The sequence below is a fragment of the Sardina pilchardus genome, chromosome 11, assembly GCF_963854185.1.
Source record: "Sardina pilchardus chromosome 11, fSarPil1.1, whole genome shotgun sequence".
Lineage (NCBI taxonomy): Eukaryota > Metazoa > Chordata > Actinopteri > Clupeiformes > Clupeidae > Sardina > Sardina pilchardus.
The window spans coordinates 30330504-30350503 of NC_085004.1; the positions used below are offsets into that span (position 1 = coordinate 30330504).

Sequence of the window (20000 nt, forward strand, 5' to 3'; positions counted from 1 at the left end):
GAACTTGTACACTTTTGATTCTCGTTTACACAAACATATTGAGTCTAGTCTCACCCTCAAACACGTGCGTGTGGGGCAGTCAGTGTGATCTCACTGGGAGGGGCGGTGTGAAAACGCTCGTCACGCACACCCTCTGCTGTCCCTGTGGGAGGTGGTGGTGGAGGTGGTGGTGGTGGCGGTGGCGGTGGCAGTTGCGTGGCAGTCTCTGTTCTTCCCCGATGGCCTTTCTTTCTCTGTCCAGCACAGTACGGCACGGCCTGTCCAGCTCGCTCATTTCCAGTCATCGGGAGCAGTGCTCTGCTCTGTTCGCTTTGCTCACTGGGCACCGGGACAGCCGCCCCCCCCCTCCCCTCCTCCGGCCTCTCCCCTCCCCTCCCGTCCTCTCCCCAGTGGGAGCCTGGCTGCCCGATGGCCCCTGGAGCTGGCCAGGGCTTGGGAGATTTCCCCCTCGGCTTTGTCCGCTCGTGGGAAAGCGGGAGGGCCAGAGAGAAGCGAACACCGCAGCCAACTCCTGGCACCCCCCTGGCATCTGGACAGGGCCTCCGCGAGATGGCGGGAAGCGATAGCCAGTGCCTGGACACAGCGCAGCGACAGGACACTGACTCTCCAGAGGCGACTTGACCGCACTGAAATCTATCCCATAATGTCGTGTAAGACATCTGTAGCCTGGCCTGCCCATGGGGCTCGTCAGTGTTAAACTCCTCTGCACTGCTAAGTATAACAGGATCTCCCTATAGGCTTGGAATGACTGAATGAACTGGATGTCTCCTATAGCAACCATAATCTTCAGATGACGAGAGCCATTACCTGCTGCAGTACATTGTTAGCTCCTAATAATGCAGGTCATGATCTCAATTTAAATGCTGAAGGCTTCCTTTACCAGTATTCAGATGGCTTGTGTTTTTACGTTGCAAGTTGCTTACAAAGAACGCCATTCAAAAAAAAGAAAGAAAACTTCAAAGTTGATGTTGTTGTGCAGTTCATTAAAGCAGTTACGCCTCAGTGTTTTCACTCCAAACAAATTTGTAAATCTGAGTCCAGCCCTGCCCCTTGCTGAGAGATATATGGAGAGAGAGAGAGAGAGAGAGAGAGGGGGAGAGAGAGAAGGAGAGAGGGAGAGAGAGAGCCATGGCGTGAGGATTAGAGGAGAGCAAACATGCGGCTAGAGAACCTTAATAAATGCTGACTTAATAAAGTGAGGCTCTTTAAGAAAACACAGTCGCGCACACACACACACACACACACACACACACACACACGCACACAGCTCCAGGGCCGGGGGACCAGGGGTCAGTCGGTGCAGCTGCCGCTCCACGGGGCCCCACAGAGCGGAGCAGTGCCGTGCTGCTGGCCCGCCTCCACACAACCCTGGCTGGGTGTTCCTCTGGAACTCGGGACCGGACCCCCGCTGTACGTGCACCACAAACACACACACACACACACACACACACACACACACACACACACACATTCTCTCCCTCACACACAAATGCACGCACACACTCTCTCTGTCTCATACACACACACACACATTCTTATACACACATGACTACTCACACACATACTATATATCAACACCCACAGGCTTGTATTTTAACGCTCTTGCCAAAGCATATTCACATTCCCCTCGCATTTACCTGCATGTCACCTTACACACACATTTTTCCCCATCTTCCCCAATACATAGTCCCACACACACACACATACTCATACACACACATACACACACACACACACACACACACACTCTGAATCCATCCGGAGCCACAGCAGCCCTGCACTCTGAGTGAAATAAATCATCCCAGGCCAGGGTTTAGTCTCCTAATGAGTTATTGATCTGCCAGCAGCCAGCTTATCACAGAAGAAGATGACAACTAAATAAAGAGTGCAGTGCTGGAGCAGTGGCGCAGCTCTGAGCAGGGGGACCAGGGGAGAGAGAGAGACGGCTGGATGCTAATGCAAGGCGTGGCCCCGCCGCTGCATCATGGAGAGCACAATAGAGTGGGCTGAGGTGGGGTTGGGTGGTGCGTTGGTGGGGTCAGATCCTGCAGGAGATGGGAGGTTGAGAAGAATAGAGGGAAGACCACTGGTCAGAGGTTTATGTGTGTGTGTGTGTGTGTGTGTGTGTGTGTGTGTGTGTGTGTGTGTGTGTGTGTGTGTGTGTGTGACTCGAGTCCCATGTGAATTATGCAGCTGCAGACTCACCACCAGACTCTCTTCAAATCCTCTCTGCCGCCCGTCCTCGTTTGCCTTTTGTTGTTTTAGCATTAGCAATGCTAACCCGCGACTTATGAGCCACAGTCATGCGCCAGCAGAGCAAGCTGATGAGCAGGGGGGAGGGAGGAGGGAGGAGAGGGGGGGGTTCTGAGAGCCATGACTGTGGAAACATGTGGTGCCAGGGAACTAAAAAGTGCTGGAATTGAGCTCCTCGGCTGTGCCCTGATCATTCCGCAGGGGTCAGGGGGGGTCTTAGAGCCGTCTGTTCTGACCCGTGACAGGAAATCGGGGCTCGTTTGAAGCTTGATTGGATTGCCTCAAAAGCAGCCATGGCTTATGAAGGGCTGATGAGTATGTCACTGAAGGGGGTCTTTATATAATGTGTTTATTATTGCTGAAATGGCAAGCTGCTCTGAGCCCTGGTCTGGAAGTTGAGACTGTACCCCCCCCCCCCACCCATGTCCACTCTCCCCTGAGCATCCGGCCTAATCTCGGCAATCTCACCCAGTTCAAACATGCTCCGCTATTCATTACTGTCAATCCTGAGGAGTCTCCAGTCAGGCTGCTCCCCATGGGAGTCAAATCATCTCAGGGCATCGGCCGTCTGGAGCCAGCGGAGAGCCAGCTGCTAAAAGAAGATCCGTTTGGACTCGGGAGGACTTCAAATTCCATAGGAGAAAGAAAATATGAAAGTGTTGGTTTTTTTTAAAGAGGGCCCTCTATGCTTTTCTTCAGTGCCTCTGTTGCTCCCTCTTTTCTGAGGACTTGTATGGAGAGTAGACCAGAGAAAGGGGAAAAAAAGCATTTGCTCAGCTTCATGAAGTTATAGCCGGAGAAAATGACGCAGTCTCTTCGCTTAGCACAGTGCCTGGACGATGACTACTGTAGGCATCTCCTGCTCCACCAGGCTCTGGTGAGGATGTCTCCGATAGCAAAGTGTCATTTGGCCCTAATGAACCCTGCGACTGCACTGCCAAATGAAATGCTGCTCCTTGCAATTTGTCCACTGTTTGTTTAGTCACAGAGCTAGTGTCCACACGAGAGGGACACACAACGCAACACGTCACTTTCACACAATCTCAGCATGTTTCTGCTGAAGTACCCCTATATTTAGTAACATGATTCAAATTCACACTCAAGTGTTCCTCTCTCCACAGCCAGAGCACACAGTCCTTGTTTGTGGGGGTGAAAAGCCTTTCGTTTTCATTCAGCTCATTTCCAGTCTGATTAACGCCGTCATGGAGCAGTGGCCCTCTAAGTAAGACCTCACCTCGGTCACCCAGCCAAGCTCTGCTGTCACCAGCACACTAGGGCTGAGCTGAACCGTGGAAGGAGGGAGGGAGGGAGAAGAGAGAGAGAGAGAGAGTTTGCGGTATGGGGGAAGGAGAGGGGAGAGGAAGAGAAAGGGAGGGAGGGAGGGAGGTCAGCGAGGAGATCCTGTGATCCGTCACTTGTCGTTGCGGTTTTGGCAGGCTCTCAGTAGCGGAAGTCCGGGTGGCCGTGCCAGCCGGGAACCCAATTAGACATGCCCTCTCTCTCTCTCTCTCTCTCTCTCTCTCTCTCTCTCTCTCTCTCTCTCTCTCTCTCTCTCTCTCTCTCTCTCTCTCTCTCTCTCTTTCTTTCTCTCTGTCCCTCTCTCAGCCTTCCCTCTCTCTCTCTGTCCCTCTTTTAGCCCCTCTCTCTCTCTCTCTCTCTCTCTCTCTCTCTCTCCCTCCCTCCCCCTCGCCCTCTCTAGCTGTGGCTGCAGGGCCCGGTCCTGGTCCTGCTCACCTCACATCCGGGCCCCTGCCGCCGCAGTGCCAGACACTCGAGCAGATGCCGGCGGTGTCACCCTAAACGCTGTGTCACCGTAGCCGCCGTCTGTGTCACTCTGAGAGCCCTGCTCGGTTACTGTAGAACTGGGCCGGCAGCAGCACCTGTGTTCCAGAACTCTCTGGAAGGGTGCCGCTGCCGGGGGCTGTGGACGCTAGTGCTGTGAAAGGAGTGGCTCCTATAAATCATCCGGTGATTGGCTTGTTATGGGCCTGGCAACTCATGCTTATTTATTGAGCAGTGGCCAAAGATATTTAGTTTTTTATATTTATGGGCACGTTTAAGTTAGCTAATGGCTAATACCTTAAAAAAGTAAACAAAGGGTCATTCCTTTGGCTGAGTTCTTTGGCCTCACGTTTTGGCCTCACCTCACCTGCATGTGTGTGTGGCCAGCCATGTTTATGTCACAGATAAAGCAACTACTTGTAGCAAACAACCGCCATTGACCAAATACATGAATGAATGTGGGGTTTCTTTGGCACAGGTCTAAAGATCAATGCCCAATCGGTTGGCAGTATCTCCAAGGCAGAGGGCTCTCCATCCTGGCCCAAGGGGCTTCCTCTGCTGAGTTACAGCAATTACTTCATCTCTCCGTCAGCCTGGCACAGCCCAACCCTCCCCTCCTCCTCTTTACTCAGACTGGGCCGTCCAGGGGGATGTCCAATTTAGAAATGCTTGTTGACATCCTTCAGGATAGTGAAAAAAGGTCAAGGACGTAAATTTGATTTGAAGGACTCTCTTTTTTGTGTGTGTGCGTGCTGCGTAACTGGTGTGTGTATAAATAGCTGAAAAGTAAAAGGCTGTTGTCCTTGATTCTCTTCCGCAGCTCCTGCGTGCTCCGAGCTCAGGGAATACGCACGTCTAGTGCTGCCACTAGTGTTTGAATGGCTGAAGAGCTTACACATTTCTTAAAAACATATTTTTTCCTGTTAAATCCATTTCAAAAAGAGTTGGTGATAACGGACACAGTGCCTCTGTCTTTTGCTGAAAAGCTTTTGAAGGTTGTCTTTGAGCTTTATGCCAAAGAGGGTGATGATAAGGATTATTCCTTTTAGTCATTGCTGTATTGTTCCCATGAAATCCAGGGTCTGACTATAAAAAAAAAGGGAAAAGGAAAAACTCTTTAAGGGAGAAGTTTTGTTTTCCTCATAGATGTGTTCATCTCTCTATGCTGTGCTGAAAGACAATGATTTTCCATTCTACATGTCTGTCCGGCATTGTGACTGTCTGATGGTTACTGATTCATGACAATGGCTGTATTATCATGTAGCCTAGTAGGCTGTCCAGTCTCCCTGTACTGCCCTGAGGCCTTGTCTTTGGTACTGCATGTCGTTAGCCCTCACACAGTCTAGCACACACACACACACACACACACACACACACTGTCACACACACAGTCCCACAGTCACACATGCCCTCACAGTGGAAAAACGGTGGAGCCGTAGCTGGGCAGCAGTGGGGCCGTGAGATCCTCTTGAATGCGCACCAGAGGCCGGCGGGTCAGCCATCCCTCTTCATCGCTCTCCAGCTCCTCTGTCACAGAGAGGCTCCGCGTGCTGGTGCCCTCAGACAGCCGTGGCGTGCGAGAGACAAACGGCCGCCTGGCACCTTCTCACCAACCCCCCCCCCCCCCCCCCCCCCCCCTCACACGCCTCTCATCCACCCGTCACGCACCCCCACAACCCTCACCCACCCCACCACCCTCCCTGAGTCCGAGTCGGGAGAGCAGATCGCAGACGGTCGATATGTCAGCTCCTGGGAGTCTGACATGAGCTATTAACAAGAGCCATATCACACCACATGTCTTATGAGATGAAATTCACCATAGGAGAGAAATGAAAGTTGTGTGTGTGTGTGTGTGTCTGTCTGTGTGTGTGTGTGTGTGTGTGTCTGTCTGTGTGTGCAACTGAGCGTCCTTTGTGCTTCTAAGGCTGGCAATTAACCTGAGTGTACTTTGGGTGTTGGCGCGGGCGCCCCCCCTGTTTGATGTGTCCTTCAGAGTCCCAGCTGAAGCTCCAAACATAATTAGATTGAAAGAGGGGAGTTTAATGTGACAAAAGCCCGGGCTCATTCCTCACCATGACTGATGCATCTGGGTTAGGCCATCGCTGGAGAGAGTCCAAATCTCACTCCACCCCTGCGCAACGTGTGTGTGTGTGTGAGTGTGTGAGAGAGAGCGTGTATATAGGTGTGTGTTTGGGGGAGTGAGATTATACTGAGATACTTTTGGAGTTTCTCTGTGTGATTCAGCGTCTGATATTTACTTCAGTGCTTGAGCAGGGGATTAGGAGGAAGTGCCTGTTCACAAACATAAAAGATTTAGCACTTCTCTCCGAGCACTTCCCTCTTGAACACAATCAGAGCAGCATGGCTATTGGCTAAGCTGGTCTTTAAGTGACCCCGACTGACCTCCTGTCAGCCAATACTGCGCATCGTTCTCAACCCTCCCGGAGCCTTTGGATGCCCTGGTGATGGACTTTGGGGGCCGTAACGGTCAACGGAGAAAAAAACTGCACTGAGAGCACTCTTGTGCTCCTTTCGATGTTGTTCTGATAAAACAGGCATGTCAGACAGACACACTCAGACGCACGCATCTCTGGCTAGAGGCTGAACCCGCCTAACAATGTTGTCACACACACAAGGGGCATGATGTAAGCAGGCAGTAAAACCCTGTCCAAGGGAGCGATCCGCTCTGGATGTGGCTGTGCAGCGAGCAGGCTCTGGGAGCAGCAGATTTGCCCCGACTATGTGTGTGTGTGTGTGTGTGTGTGTATACGTGTGTGTGTGTGTGTGTGTGTGTGTGTGTGTTTGTGTGTGTGTGTGTGTGTGTGTGTGTGTGTGTGTGTGTGTGTGTGTGTGCGCCCCGACTGCTTTGTGCGGCGAGATTAAGAGATGGGGGTGTGGGGGCCTATGAGGTGCTCATGATGTTATCACTCGCTGGCCAGTTGAAGATCGGCCATCCTTTTCTTAGGCTGCTCGAACCCGACTGACCTGTATTTGATTACACACATCAGGCACACACACAGGCACGCGTACACTTCCTGACAGACACACACACACACACACACACACACACACATGCACACACACATACACCCACGCACAGACCTTGATGACAGCGCAAAGGGTTTGTGTCACCGTGAGCTGACCAGTGCAGGTGACATCATTTGCTGGCAGGCTGTGTATAGCCCTCCTCCTCCCCTACTGAGCAAGCCCCTGGTGCACACTGCATATGGTATTAATTAGCTTGTGTGTGTGTGTGTGTGTCTGTGTGTCTGTGTGCGTGTGAGTGTTAGTATGTGTGTGTGTGCGTGTGAGTGTGAGTGTGTACACATTCTATTCAAATCGTGTCCCTCACCCCATGGGGGAGGTTTTTTGTTTCCAGATCACTTTGTGTAAGCATATGTGGGTCTAAATGTTGTATGCCTATCCTGGGGTGGATGTGTGTGTGTGTGTGTGTGTGTGTCTAAGTGGTTTTGTAAACCATACACCTTAATGTAGGAGTCAATAGTTTCAATGCTATGTCTCATTGACTGTACTTAGTGTACTTTGTGTGTATCAACAGTCAATACCCTGCTTTATCTCTTGGCTCATACAGTATACTGTATGTGTGTTTCTTTGTTTTGTGTGTGTACACTATACTGTATGTGTATGCCTTTGTTTTGTGTGTGTGTGTTAGGACTGCAACATTAATTGTTTATGTGATAAATTGTCATCTCTGAAATTAATCAGCAACTATTTTGGTAATCAGTTAGTCAGTTTGTGCCATTTGTAAGGAAAATGCTTCAAAATTCTCTGGTTATAGCTTCAAATAAAGCTTATCTTAAACTTGAATATTTCCAGCTTTAGAACGGGGCATTTGAGGACATGATCTTGGGCTTATTATGAGCAACATTTGGGAAACAGATGATAAACTTTTTTTCCAGTGTATTTTATCAAACAACTAATCAGTTATCAGTTCAGTAATCGAGAAAATAATCAACAGATTAATCGACTGTGAAAATAATCATTAGTTGCTGGCCCTAGTGTGTGTGTACTGTACGCATGTGCAGCTTGCAGCTTGATTTACTTTCTGACCAAACTGTTGTACTGTTTGTGTGTGTGTGTGTTTGTGTGTCTGTTTGTGTGTGTGTGTGTGTGTGTGTGTCCACACATCTGTCCACCCCCCTCAGAGCGTCCGGTGAACGCGGACCAGCAGGAGCGGACGCTGCTGAAGGGGGTGTTCAACGTGCGCAAGGGCAAGACGCAGCTGCACAAGTGGGCCGAGCGGCAGGTCATCCTGTGCGGCACCTGCCTCATCGTGGCCTCCGTCAAAGACTCCCTCACCGGCAAGATGCACATCCTCCCCCTGGTGGGGGGCAAGGTGAGGGGGGGTGGGGGTCACGTGTGGGCTGGGGACGAGGGTGGATGGGTGGAGGGTGGAGGGGTGGGGGACGTGGGTGGATGGGTGGGTGGATGGGTGCACGGGGGGTTCCTCTCTTCTCTCTGTTCTCCATCCACTACTCACACGAGGGGTCAGAGCCTCCCCGGGTCCAGAGCAGATACAACAACACAGCTGCAGACGAGAACACTCATGTGTAGTCACACACACACACACACACACACACACACAAACACAAATACTTGCACACACACACACACACAACATGCGCAAACACATGGCAACAGAAGAGAGTGGATAAGAAAGCGCACGCTTCAGCAAGACACACAGACACACACTGGGGCAAGATCTCACAAATATGAAGATCCATCATAAACATGTTTTGCACACAACACGCCAGACTAGAACAGAAATGTAACACTTACATTTAATGGCATACACATTAGTAACCTACAGTAGAATTCATGTATAATGAATGAAATCTATCCATTGCACAAGTTGATGTTCAACCTTTGAATCCTTTATTCTTGTTTTGAGCCACTTGAACTTCCAGTGTCATTTCAACCAACCTTGTGCCGTGTGTGTGTGTGTGCGTGTGTGTGTGTGTGTGTGTGTGTGTGTGTGTGTGTCTGTGTCTGTGTCTGTGTCTGTGTCTGTGTCTGTGTGTGTGTGTGTGTGTGTGCATGTGTGTACATGTGTGTGTACGTGTGTGTGTGTTCAGGTGGAGGAGGTGAAAAGACGACAGCACTGTCTGATGTTCAGCTCGGCGGGGCCACAGGCACAGACCTACTTTGTGAACTTCGACACGTTGGCAGACTACCAGCGGTGGCATCGGCAGGCATCGAAGGTTGGTCCGCCCACACGCCCACACGCCAGGCTGCCCGCGCCAACACCCACTCACCTCTCACCCCCATCTTATCTTATCTCATTAGGGGAAATAAAGTCCGACCAGGAAGGCTGGCCATGTAGTCAGATCTCCAGAAGATGGGGGGAGGGAGGGAGAGGAAGAGAAAGAGAAAGGGAGGGAGAGGAGGAGAAAGATAGAGGGAGGGAGAGGAGGAGTAGAAAGAGAGAGGGAGGGAGTGGGAGGTAGAGGAGCAGAGACTGGGGGCGGTTTGTTGATTGCTTGTGTTGTCCAGGATTGGACCACCTACAGAGGACAGCTTTGGTTTAACAGCTGTTTCACCTGAAGTTTGGGAAGTGCTTTCTTACACTGACAGAGAGAGAGTGTGTGGGTGTGGGTGTGCGAGCGAGAATGTGTGTGTGGGGGTGTGTGTACGTGGGTGGGTGATTGTCTTGCACATTGATTGAGAAAGATAGGGAGAGAGGGAGGGAGAGAGAGAGAGAGAGAGAGAGAGAGAGGCGACTAATGGCTTATCTTCCCTCTTTGCCTCTCCACGTCCACTCTGTTCTAGTCATGTTCTTGTGTCTCTGATTGGGTAATGAATTACATTCCCCTCCATCCCTCCCTCTCTCCACCCCTCCATCCCTCTCTCCATCCCTCCCTTTCCCCCTCTCCTTCACCTCCTCCTCTCCGCCCTAACGAGCTCTGAATGCCTGTGAATGCCTCAGCTGAGGCATGAGAGAGAAAGAAAAAGAAAGGGAGAGAAAGAGAGAGAGAAAGAGAGAAAGAGAAAGGGAGAGAGAGAGAGAAAGAGAAAGGGAGAGAGAGAGAGAGAGAGAGAGAGAGAGAGAGAGATAAAGGGAGAGAGGGAGAGAGACCCAGGAGAGCACAGGCACTGAAGAGCCAATTATCATGCCCAGGCTGGTGAGTCAGGAGCTGGGCAGACAGAGTGGAGAGAGCCGCTGCCCCAGACGAGCTGGAGGAAGAGGAAGAGGAAGGAGCTCCAGAGATGGGGAGGGAGGGAGGGCATCAGGGAGGGGGACACTGCTACTGCTACACCGTCAACAGGAGAAAGGTTATCTGGAGAGACAGAGGGGTTGAGGAGAGGGATGTGTGCGTGTGTGTGTGGGGGGGGCACATGCCAGTCCATCATGCATGAATCATGTGCCCTTCTCTTTCAATTCTGCTCATGGGTGGGTGTTTTTGCATCCTCTGTGCATGGTGGAAGGGGTGTGTGTGTGTGTGTGTGTGTGTGTGTGTGTGTGTGTGTGTGTGTGTGTGTGTGTGTGTGTGTGTGTGTGTGTGTGTGTGTGTGTGTGTGTGTGTGTGTGTGTGTGTGTGTGTGTGTGTGTGTGTGTGTGTGTGTGTGTGTGTGTGTGTGTGTGTGTATGTGGAATTGAGCCCTTTGTAATTGTAGGCTGGGCCTCTGCCTCTGCTGCGCTGGGAGGTTCATTCGGCCAGCAAAGGGCCTTCTGCAGGTCACTTCAGCTTCCAGCAGCACAGAGAGGTTTCTGCTTTGAAAAGGAGAAGTGTTAATGTGGTGTAATATCAGGCCCTGGGAACATGCCTTACTCACGCGTTACTTTGCAAGGCGTAGCAATGTATATTTGGAAATAAACAACACACGCGGAGCTCTCATTTTGGATTGCTAGTTTGGATTATGGTAACACTTGCATGGTGTGAAGTTGGGGAATCTGCCCTGAACTGCTTCATCACAAAATATAGATGCAGCGGAATATAGGCATTAAAGCATGTTTAAAGCAGTCAAAAGTGTGTGGGCACAAGTGTGTGTGTGTGTGTGTGTGTGTGTGTGTGTGTGTGTGTGTGTGTGTGTGTGTGTGTGTGTGTGTGTGTGTGTGTGTGTGTGTGTGTGTGTGTCTTTGATTAGGATGGCTGTGGCCGCTGGTGTGCTGTGAGCTGTGGAGGAGGACTGAGTGAGTGTGTGATGAAGCCGTCTGACTGCAGCTCAGCCTGTCCACGCCCAGACACACAGCACTCTCAGCTACCCTGCAGTCTCCCTCCTCTCTCTCTGCCCCCCTCTCTCTTTCTCCCTCTCTCCCTCTCTCTCCCTCTCTCTCTCTGCCTCCCTCTCTCTGCCTCCCTCTCTCCCTCTCTCTCTTTCTCCCTCTCTCTGCCTCCCTCTCTCTCTCCCTCTCTCTCTCTCTCTCTCTATCCCCTTACTCCCTCAGACACAAGGCACGCAGCACTCATTGCTTCCCTGCAGTCTTGCCCTCTCTCTCCATCCCCCTCTCTCTCCCTCCCTCTCTCTCTCCCCCCTCTCTTTCCCTCTCTATCCCATTACTACATATCTCTTGACTCTTTTCTATTTGTCTACCTGCCTCTCTCTTTTTCTCTCCATTTTTCTCCTATTTTCCCTCTCTTTCATCCCCACCTTCTGTCTCTTAACAAAAAATTCATTTTCGCCCTCTTACCGGTAGTCTCTCTCTCCCTCTCCCTCTCTCTCTCTCCCCTCTCTCTCTCTCTCTCTCTGATTCTCTTTCACTCCCCTCTCTCTCTCTCTCTCCCTTCCTCTTATCTCTTGGTCAGTCTTTCTTGCTTGTGGAAGAAAAACAACTGCGCGCTTGTGTGAATTGCGGCCTCGGTTCCCGCCTCCTCGCCGGGCCGACTTCAAAGCCGTACAGTGTTCACAGAGCGCCACCGAGGCTCAGGCTCAGGCGCGGCGCGCGCGCGGGCCAGAGAGGCGGTGATGCAACAGCAAGCCGCACGCCTCAGCGAGCTGCCGGAGTCTGCCTCCGTAAACGGCTGTGTTCTCCCAGATAATCTCAGCAGAGCTGATGTCACTGCTCCAGCCGCCGAGAAATTGCTGCCTTCCTGGCCAGCTGGAGGTGTATTTGCTGTAGATGTCTTCATGTAGAAATCATCACCGAAGTAGGAGAGGGATGGAGGGGGATGGGGGGGGAGGGAGGTGCAGGTCTTGACAAATACAAGAGCATCCGGTAAACCTTGAACGGAAACTTCGGGAGAAACACGCTGGAAATCATTGTCTTGACTCTTCCACAGTAAATGGAAATGAGACCTGCAGATATGGACACACACACACACACACACACACACACACACACTCACTTACATACACACACACACACACACACACACACACACACACACACACGTGTGCATGTTTCTAATGAAAAGAGGGCTCGTCAGCCTCTTTTGACTGAGTGCAGATCACAGGGTCCTCACATGGCCTGTAGTCTGGACCCCTGGCTGATGATTGCATGGACATCAACAGCTTCTGTTTCACTCCTGCCACTCTTACTCATGTGTGAATGACTGGGCATTTATGAGCAGTAAAGACACATGGAGCCTTTCCTGGAAAAGTCCCCGAGAATCATTGACTCATCTTGGCCCATTTCAGTCCACCAAATGGACACAGACAGAGAATAACATGACCTCAAATGTTTGTTGCTCACCTATTAATCCCAAGTCATTGTGTGTGTGTGTGTGTGTGTGTGTGTGTGTGTGTGTGTGTGTGTGTGTGTGTGTGTCTTCCTCCATCCTCCAGGTGGTGTCTCAGACCATTAGCCTGGTTGACCTGTCTTGCTACAGCCTGGAGGAGGTGCCGGAGTATCTGTTCTACAGCCAGGACATCACGCACCTCAACCTCCGGCACAACTTCCTGAGGCTGGAGGGGCCGGGCGGCCTGCTCAACTTAACCAGGTAAGGGCAGCCCACGCTGGCCCAAGCACCGCCTGGATCTACATGCCCCTGTGGATGGTGTCCAGGGAGTTAGAAGCAAAGATGGTCCTAATTTAAACCATGGGTAAAGTGCAAAGTCTGGGAACAAGCTACATTTCTGGTGCATGAGCTATAGCTATAGCATGGCATGTGTGAGCATTGAGCTGATCCACTAGTGTTTGTACTTGGCTCTCAACTACACCCTATCATCTACTCTGTTCCCCATAGACAGGCTTCTGTAGGATGCTGCACAAGGTGTTAGATACTATGCTGATTAGATCTACGGTGTTGCTCACGCATATGAAGTAAGACACCCTGGGAAGAGGAATATATTTACACCTATATAGTACATGTGCCTGTCATTGAAGCGAGAGCTCCTCTTTTGGACGTGTTCTGCAGTAGAGTGTATCTGCAAAGGTGCAGGGGGAAATGAATAGGAAAAAAGCTGCAGCCCTCAGGGGATCTTGCTCATACACGGTTCTGTGTGCGCGTGTGCCGCATAACGGAGCCGTGAGGTTGAAGCACACAATAGCATCCTGTTGATTGGGTACGGGTCCCCGGCTCTGACCAAACTGCGAGCAAAACAAGCTTTGACAGTTTGACACACATCCGCGACACGCATCGCTGGATGCGTCGACAGAGACACGCTCTGCGCCTTGCGTAATGTTGTGTACGTTGCTACATTAAGATGTCGGAAACGCAAAGTGTTTTGCTCGGCTGCACCTTGCGTAAGAGGCAACAGGCGCTCGCTCGGGCTTCGAGATTCGGCCCTAATGTTTCGGAGCTCTGGGTGGAGCCTTCTGCGGTCGCTCACTCAGAAGTGTGTGTGTGTGTGTGTGTGTGTTTGTCCTAATGGAGGAGACCCGGGCAGAGTGGCCCAAGTGTCCTCCTCCTCCGTGGGTCAGCAGAGACACTTAGCGCCACGCCCGCACGCTAACAGGACCTATTAAAAACGAGTCGTAAGTGGGCATTCGCACAAGAGACGACGCTATTAAATGTTAATCATCAACTAGCCGCGGCGTGTTATTGTTGCCAGGCCGTCATTAGAGCCAGGCCGAGCTGTAAGTGGGTTATTTGTATGTGTGTGAGTGGGATGGAGAGAGGGAGGGAGAGATGGAGGTAGAGAGAGGAGGAGAGATGGAGGAGGGAGAGAGGAGGAGAGAAAGAGGAGTGAGAGAGAAAGGGAGGGAGAGGTAGAGGAGTGAGAGCGGGAGGGAGGGAGACAGGGAGAGGAGGAGACAGAGGAGTGAGACAGAAAGGGAGAGAGAGGAGGAGAGATAGAGGAGAAGAGATAGAGGAGAGAGAGAGAGAGAGAGGGGGGCTGAGCAGAGGGCACACGAGTGAGAGTGAGGAACTCCTTCTGACAGACACGGAGTGATTTTACACATCGTTACACCTCGCCTGCTCTCACTCTCCCCTTCCGCCTGGCCCTCTCTCTCTCTCTCTCTCTCTCTCTCTCTCTCTCTCTCTCCCTCTCTCTCTCTCCCTCTCTCTCCCTCTCTCTCCCTCTCTGCTCCCTCCCATCCTTCTCCATTTCCCTGTGGCTCTCTTTTGTCATCTTTCTCTCCTTCTCAGTGCATTCTCTCTCTGCCCCATCCATCCCCTTCTCCCTCAGTTTTTCACTCGCTCTCTCTTCCTCTCCGCAACTGTCAACCTCATTTTTTCTGTGTGTCTGTCTCTCTCTCTCTCATGCTCTCCCTATATTGTTTTCTCTACCTCTCTCACGTCAGCTCTCTCTCTTTCTCTCCCTCCCTCCCTCCGTACTCTGTCTGTCTGTCTCTCGCTCCCTCCACCCTGGCAGTATATTTTAGTAAGCCCCTGTCGTAGGCGCTGTGGTCTGCTGAGGAGGGGGGTGGTGTGGGGTGGAGCTGGGTGGAGCTGGGTGGTGGTGCGGGCCGGAGTGCCTGGGAGAGGCAGGGGAGGATACGCTCTGAACTCAAACATATGCTGTGACTCAGGCTCAGGCTGGCCAGCCACCTCCATGGCTGACAGGATGCTAGGGAGAGGGGCGGTGGACAGGCTGACAGGGGGAAGGTGGGGGGTGGTGTGTGTGTGTGTGTGTGTGTGCGCCTGTGTGTGTGTGTGTGTGTGTGTGTGTGTGTGTGTGTGTGAATGTATGTGTGTGTGTGTGTGTGTGTGTGTGTGTGTGAATGTATGTATGTGTGTGTGTGTGTGTGTGGAGGGAGGAGGGCGGCCATTACCGCTCATTTCTTCTGCATGGCTACACTCATTACCATGCACTTACCCAGCCCTCGGCCACAAGCGAGCCACAGAGATGGTGCAGAGGAAAGGGGCTATGTGTGTGTGTGTGTGTGTGTGTGTGTGTGTGTGTGTGTGTGTGTGTGTGTGTGTGTGTGTGTGTGCGTGCGTGTGTGTGTGTGTGTGAGGTGTGTGTGTGTGTGTGTGTGTGTGTCTGTGTACCGATTGCTTGGCCAGGTTCTCAGGCTCTAGACTCTGGCCTATCCTGGCGTGTAGCTGCTGGCTGCAGACTTTGTACAGAATGAAACGCTGTGTACATCACCAGTTTGGTGAGAGATTATGTGTAGGTGTCAGTTGGATCATGTAGGGCTGTGTGTGTGTGTGTGTGTGTGTGTGTGTGTGTGTGTCTGTGTCTGTGTCTGTGTGTGTGTGTGTGTGTGTGTGTGTGTGTGTGTGTGTGTGTGTGTGTGTGTGTGTGTGTGTGTGGGCTGCTCGGGGTCTTGGTTCGCTAGTCTGAGGCAGCGCTAGTCACCCATCCGTGAAGAGGACTGTGAAAATGTCAGCAGCCCATTGTAACGAGGTCGCCGGAGCCACCGGACCAATTACTGAGAACACGGGCGCATGCCAACGCACATTTGCCCCGAGACGAGTTACCTGAGAGAGACCGCCAGCGTTTATAATGTGTGTCCTCCCCCCGTGTGTGTGTGTGTGTGTGTGTGTCAGAAAAGAGGAAGCGCAAGCTGTTTTTTACCACCCGGTCAATATGTCACCTGTACGTTCTTTGTGTTTTGCTTTCCCACAGATTTTCCCAGCTCAAGAGCCTCAATCTCTCGCACAACCGTCTGGGCGTGTTCCCCGAGTCCGTGTGTGAGATCCTGACCCTGACCGAGCTCAACCTGTCCTGCAACGGCCTACACACGGTGCCCGAGCGCATCAGCAACCTCCAGAGGTGTGAGACACACACACACACACACACACACACACACACACGCACTATGGAACATACACCACAGCCCCACTTTAGTAGGCCCTGGGGGAAAGTCACGCATCACTTCAGCACAGTGCAGTTTAAACACTCAGACGCGTGTGCAAGATCCAAGGAGAGAGGTATATGCTGGCTGCTTCAAGGACAGTCATTAGTAGAACAGAAAAGCGAGGCCAGCCAAAGGCTAAGGTGAGTTGAGTCCTCTCAGGTATCGGCCCCCCTCTCCCCCTCTCCCTCCCTCCCTCCCTCCCTCCCTCCCTCCTTCCCCACATTTGAGCATGTTTGATTTCCCACTTTTCCGCTCTTCTTGGTCTTGTTAGGAGCGCCGCTCTCTGTCACAAGACGGGCCCGGAGCAGTGCTCTCTCCCTGTGCGCGATGGGAAATGCCAGCGTATGATAATGGAGATGATAACGGTGTTGAATAATGACTTAATTTGCCTACTGATGAGGGGACATTTTATGCCGCAGAGTCGTCTGGATTTCGCCAGACTCTCGCCCGCTCCAGCTACCGCCTAGTATATACTTATTTATTTATTTATTTATTCATTCATTCCAGGCAAGGGCCCCTCACCTCACATCCCCCCCTTTCGGGCTCTTTCTGCACACGCTGTCTAATTTAGCCACTGAAATGCAAATGCTAAAAAAGGTCAGCTGTTTTTGTCAAGCAGTCAGGTGAAATCAAGCTTCAAACACAGCCCAGCGTTAGCGCTCCCGTTAGCGCACAGCCCAGCGTTAGCGCTCCCAGTTGGGTCGGATCCGAGCAGCAGGGGCCTCCACCATGACAACAACACCGCCCAATGGATTTCACATGTGCTGCTGTACTGCACTCTCATGTGTGGATGGTTCAACGGTATGATAAATGGCTGTATGCGGCCCTGTGTGTGTGTTGTGCTGACGCTGCGCTGTGTGTGTTTCCTCCCTGGCTCTCCAAGCCTGCAGACCCTCTCCCTGGACGGCAATCACCTGAGCTCCCTGCCGGAGGAGATGGGTGGCCTGGCGCAGCTCGGCAGCCTGAGCCTCTCCTTCAACGACTTCCCCCACGTGCCCGCCGTGCTGGAGAAGCTGAGCGCCGTCGACAGGCTGGCCATGGCCGGCAACAAGGTGGAGACGCTGATGCTCAGCGCCCTGGCCAGGATGAGCCACCTCAAGAGCATCGACCTACGGTGGGCCTGAGTGGACACACTTCATCTGTCTCGGTCTCGGTCTCGGTCTCACTTCACCCCCCCACCCTCCCTTGTTTTTCTCTTTCTCTTTCTCTTTCTCTCTTCAAGTCTTCATTTCTCAGTCCCTCACTTTGTTACCCTTTTACTTCCCCTCTTACTGTGTTTCCTGCCCTGCAGTTAATACTCTGGCCAGTCTCTGCATGCATAATGTGCACTCAATCCAGGGTGGTAATGTAATAAGTGGGCCCATCAGGAGATCGGTTGGGAGCCCGGCAGCTCACTGGAGGCTAAATGCATGCTCGCTCTCTCTCTCTCTCTCTCTTTCTCTCTCTCTCTCTCTCTCTCTCTCTCTCTCTCTCTCTCTCTCTCTCTCTCTCTCTCTCTCTCTCTCTCTCTCTCTCTCTTTCTCTCTCTCTCTGAGAGCCCTCCCTGACGTGGCTGTGAGCTTCCTGACAGAGTCTCATGAACCTCTTAATCCTCGCCTTCCTCAGCCCTCCGTCCGAGGAATGAGATTTAGCCATCGCTTATCGGGTCTTTCTTTCTTTCTCTCTCTCTCTCTCTCTCTCTCTCTCTCTGTCCATTCCTTTGTTCTCTGGATCTTCTGCCCTCTCCCTTTTCTTCACCTTGTAAGCTGGTTGTTCTGTTTTGGGAGACTAGGTTGTGGATTTATTGGGGTTCTGTGCCACAGCTGGAGTGGATTACACCAGCAGAGCGCCTCGTAAACGCGAGCCAGCGCTGATGTCTCCGTCCACAACACGTCTGGACTTCATCAGGGATGGACAGGGCTGGGGAGAGAAAGACAGAGAGAGGCTGGTCTAGACGGTTCCAAGGCCGCTGGGTGGTGGCAGGGACTTGGCGCGAGCTAGCTAGGCTAATGGAAGTCGAACTGAACATGAGCGTGCATTGGAACAGCAGAGTGAGTGAGGAGTTAAAGAGTGAGGGAGAGATTTAGGGGCCCCGTACTTAGGAGGATTACAGCGGCGTTTGTACTTCAGGTTCACAGAACTCCAGATCCTAAAGGTAGCAGCCAGCTTTGAGATGATTCCAGGAAGCACTTACATAAGCACCAGATGTTTCCACCACATGCTTCAGCACGTATGGAGCAGAGAGAGAGAGAGAGAGAGAGAGAGAGAGAGAGAGAGAGAGAGAGACCAGCGTGTCACGAAGGCGCTCATCACCAGGGGCTCACGGTGAGCTCACCGTCGCCTCTGAGGCTTCCCGCCGGCGTGATTACGGCTGGTGTTTGAGCAGCTGGAGGAGATCGGGTACGGTGGGGAGAACCACCGAGCCTTCCCCACGACGGCCTAGCCAGAGACAGAGCCAGAGCCCCGGTCTTTGTATGACCTGACCGCCACGTCCCACCACAATACCACAGCACCCCCATCGTCTCCTCCAAATAAAGGCCCCAGAGGCCCCCAGACCCAAACAATGAGCGATGTGATGCAATGCGATGCGTGTCAGATGATGATTGAGGTGGCGTTGGAGAGAGTTTATGGAGAGTTCTGAACCGCACGGGTTCCGTAGGCTGAGAATGCCGAGGCAGAGGCAGACAAAGCTGCCGTTGAGCGCCACGACGCAGGCAAGTGGGTCAACACTGGAGCCACTGTTCTACCCTGCCTATGAAGTGGGCAGAGTCATTCATCTGTGTCTGTGCACTCTTTATTCTGCACTGCGTTGGTGTGTTGCTATCCTGTCGGTCTGTCGGTCTGTCTGTCACCTCGTTCGTCCATTCAACTGTCCTCAGAGTTGTTTTGTTCTAGTCAAGATGTACTGGCCTGGTGCCATCTGTCTGCCTTCATTTAAGTGCATTGTTGTGTTCTTTTACGGTAGGGAGGTCAACAATGATGGAATCTCTGTGCGGACTTTTTTAAAAAAAGACTGTTGATGTAGACTTAGGCATATTTTGCCTACCAGTGTGACTTTAATCCCATCACCACACCAGGCCCTCTTGCAGACCTCCATGTTGAAAGCTAATCGGCTTTTCTTTTTTTCTTGTCAACAGAATCGTTCGTAGTACGCAATGCAATATCAGGTGTTTTACAGTAAATTACATTTAAATCACAGTGCTAATAAGTGTTTGTTTCCCAGGTTGAAGTGAGTGTTTTGGCTAGTAGATTCCACTCAAGTGGGACTATTAAATAATTTGTTTTGGCATCCTGACAAATATCCTGGGATGCTCCGTGTTTCTGTAATCAGTAGCAGAACTTTAAATCCAGCCTTGCACCAACGCGTGATGTTCCTGGCTGTAAATTATGTTGTGTGCTTACAGCGCTGTGACGAGAGGCTGCACTCCTGCAGAGGCCAAGTTTTGTGGGAGTTTGCAGGAAAGCAGGAAATGCTAGCGTGGTTTACAGCACCTTTTAAAAGTGGTGTTTAGATCGTTAGCTGAAACCTGAGTGGGGCTCTTTCAAAAAGTGCTGTGGCTACTGTATCAGTGGTCAGTGTGTTAAGCCAGAATGTGCCTGTTCAAACAGTGCTCTGTTTGGTCAATACCTAAATCATGACTCTGACTTTCTTTTGCAATGCCACATTGGTCAGTAGGTCAAACAGTTGACTGTGATGATGAAGTCTAAATGATAAAGAATAAAGTCTTTGTCAGTGGATTGGAGTTGACCGTAACAGTGTGTGTGTGTGTGTGTGTTTCTCGATCGGCAGGTTGAACGGGCTGCGGTGTGTGAAGAGCGAGACGCTGGAGCCGGT

At 51.7% G+C, this 20000-nt stretch overlaps 1 protein-coding gene across 1 annotated transcript in view; it reads left to right on the plus strand.

Annotated features, from left to right (window-relative positions):
* Positions 1-20000, plus strand: part of phlpp2 (PH domain and leucine rich repeat protein phosphatase 2) — a 41721-nt gene that overhangs the window by 9780 nt on the left and 11941 nt on the right. The window contains exons 4-9 of the mRNA XM_062549237.1: positions 8202-8392; positions 9132-9257; positions 12781-12935; positions 15955-16101; positions 17070-17300; positions 19956-20000. The exon at positions 19956-20000 is cut by the window's right edge and continues 158 nt beyond it. Of these exons, the coding sequence (XP_062405221.1) occupies positions 8202-8392; positions 9132-9257; positions 12781-12935; positions 15955-16101; positions 17070-17300; positions 19956-20000 (895 nt within the window). The remainder of the gene's footprint in view (positions 1-8201; positions 8393-9131; positions 9258-12780; positions 12936-15954; positions 16102-17069; positions 17301-19955) is intronic.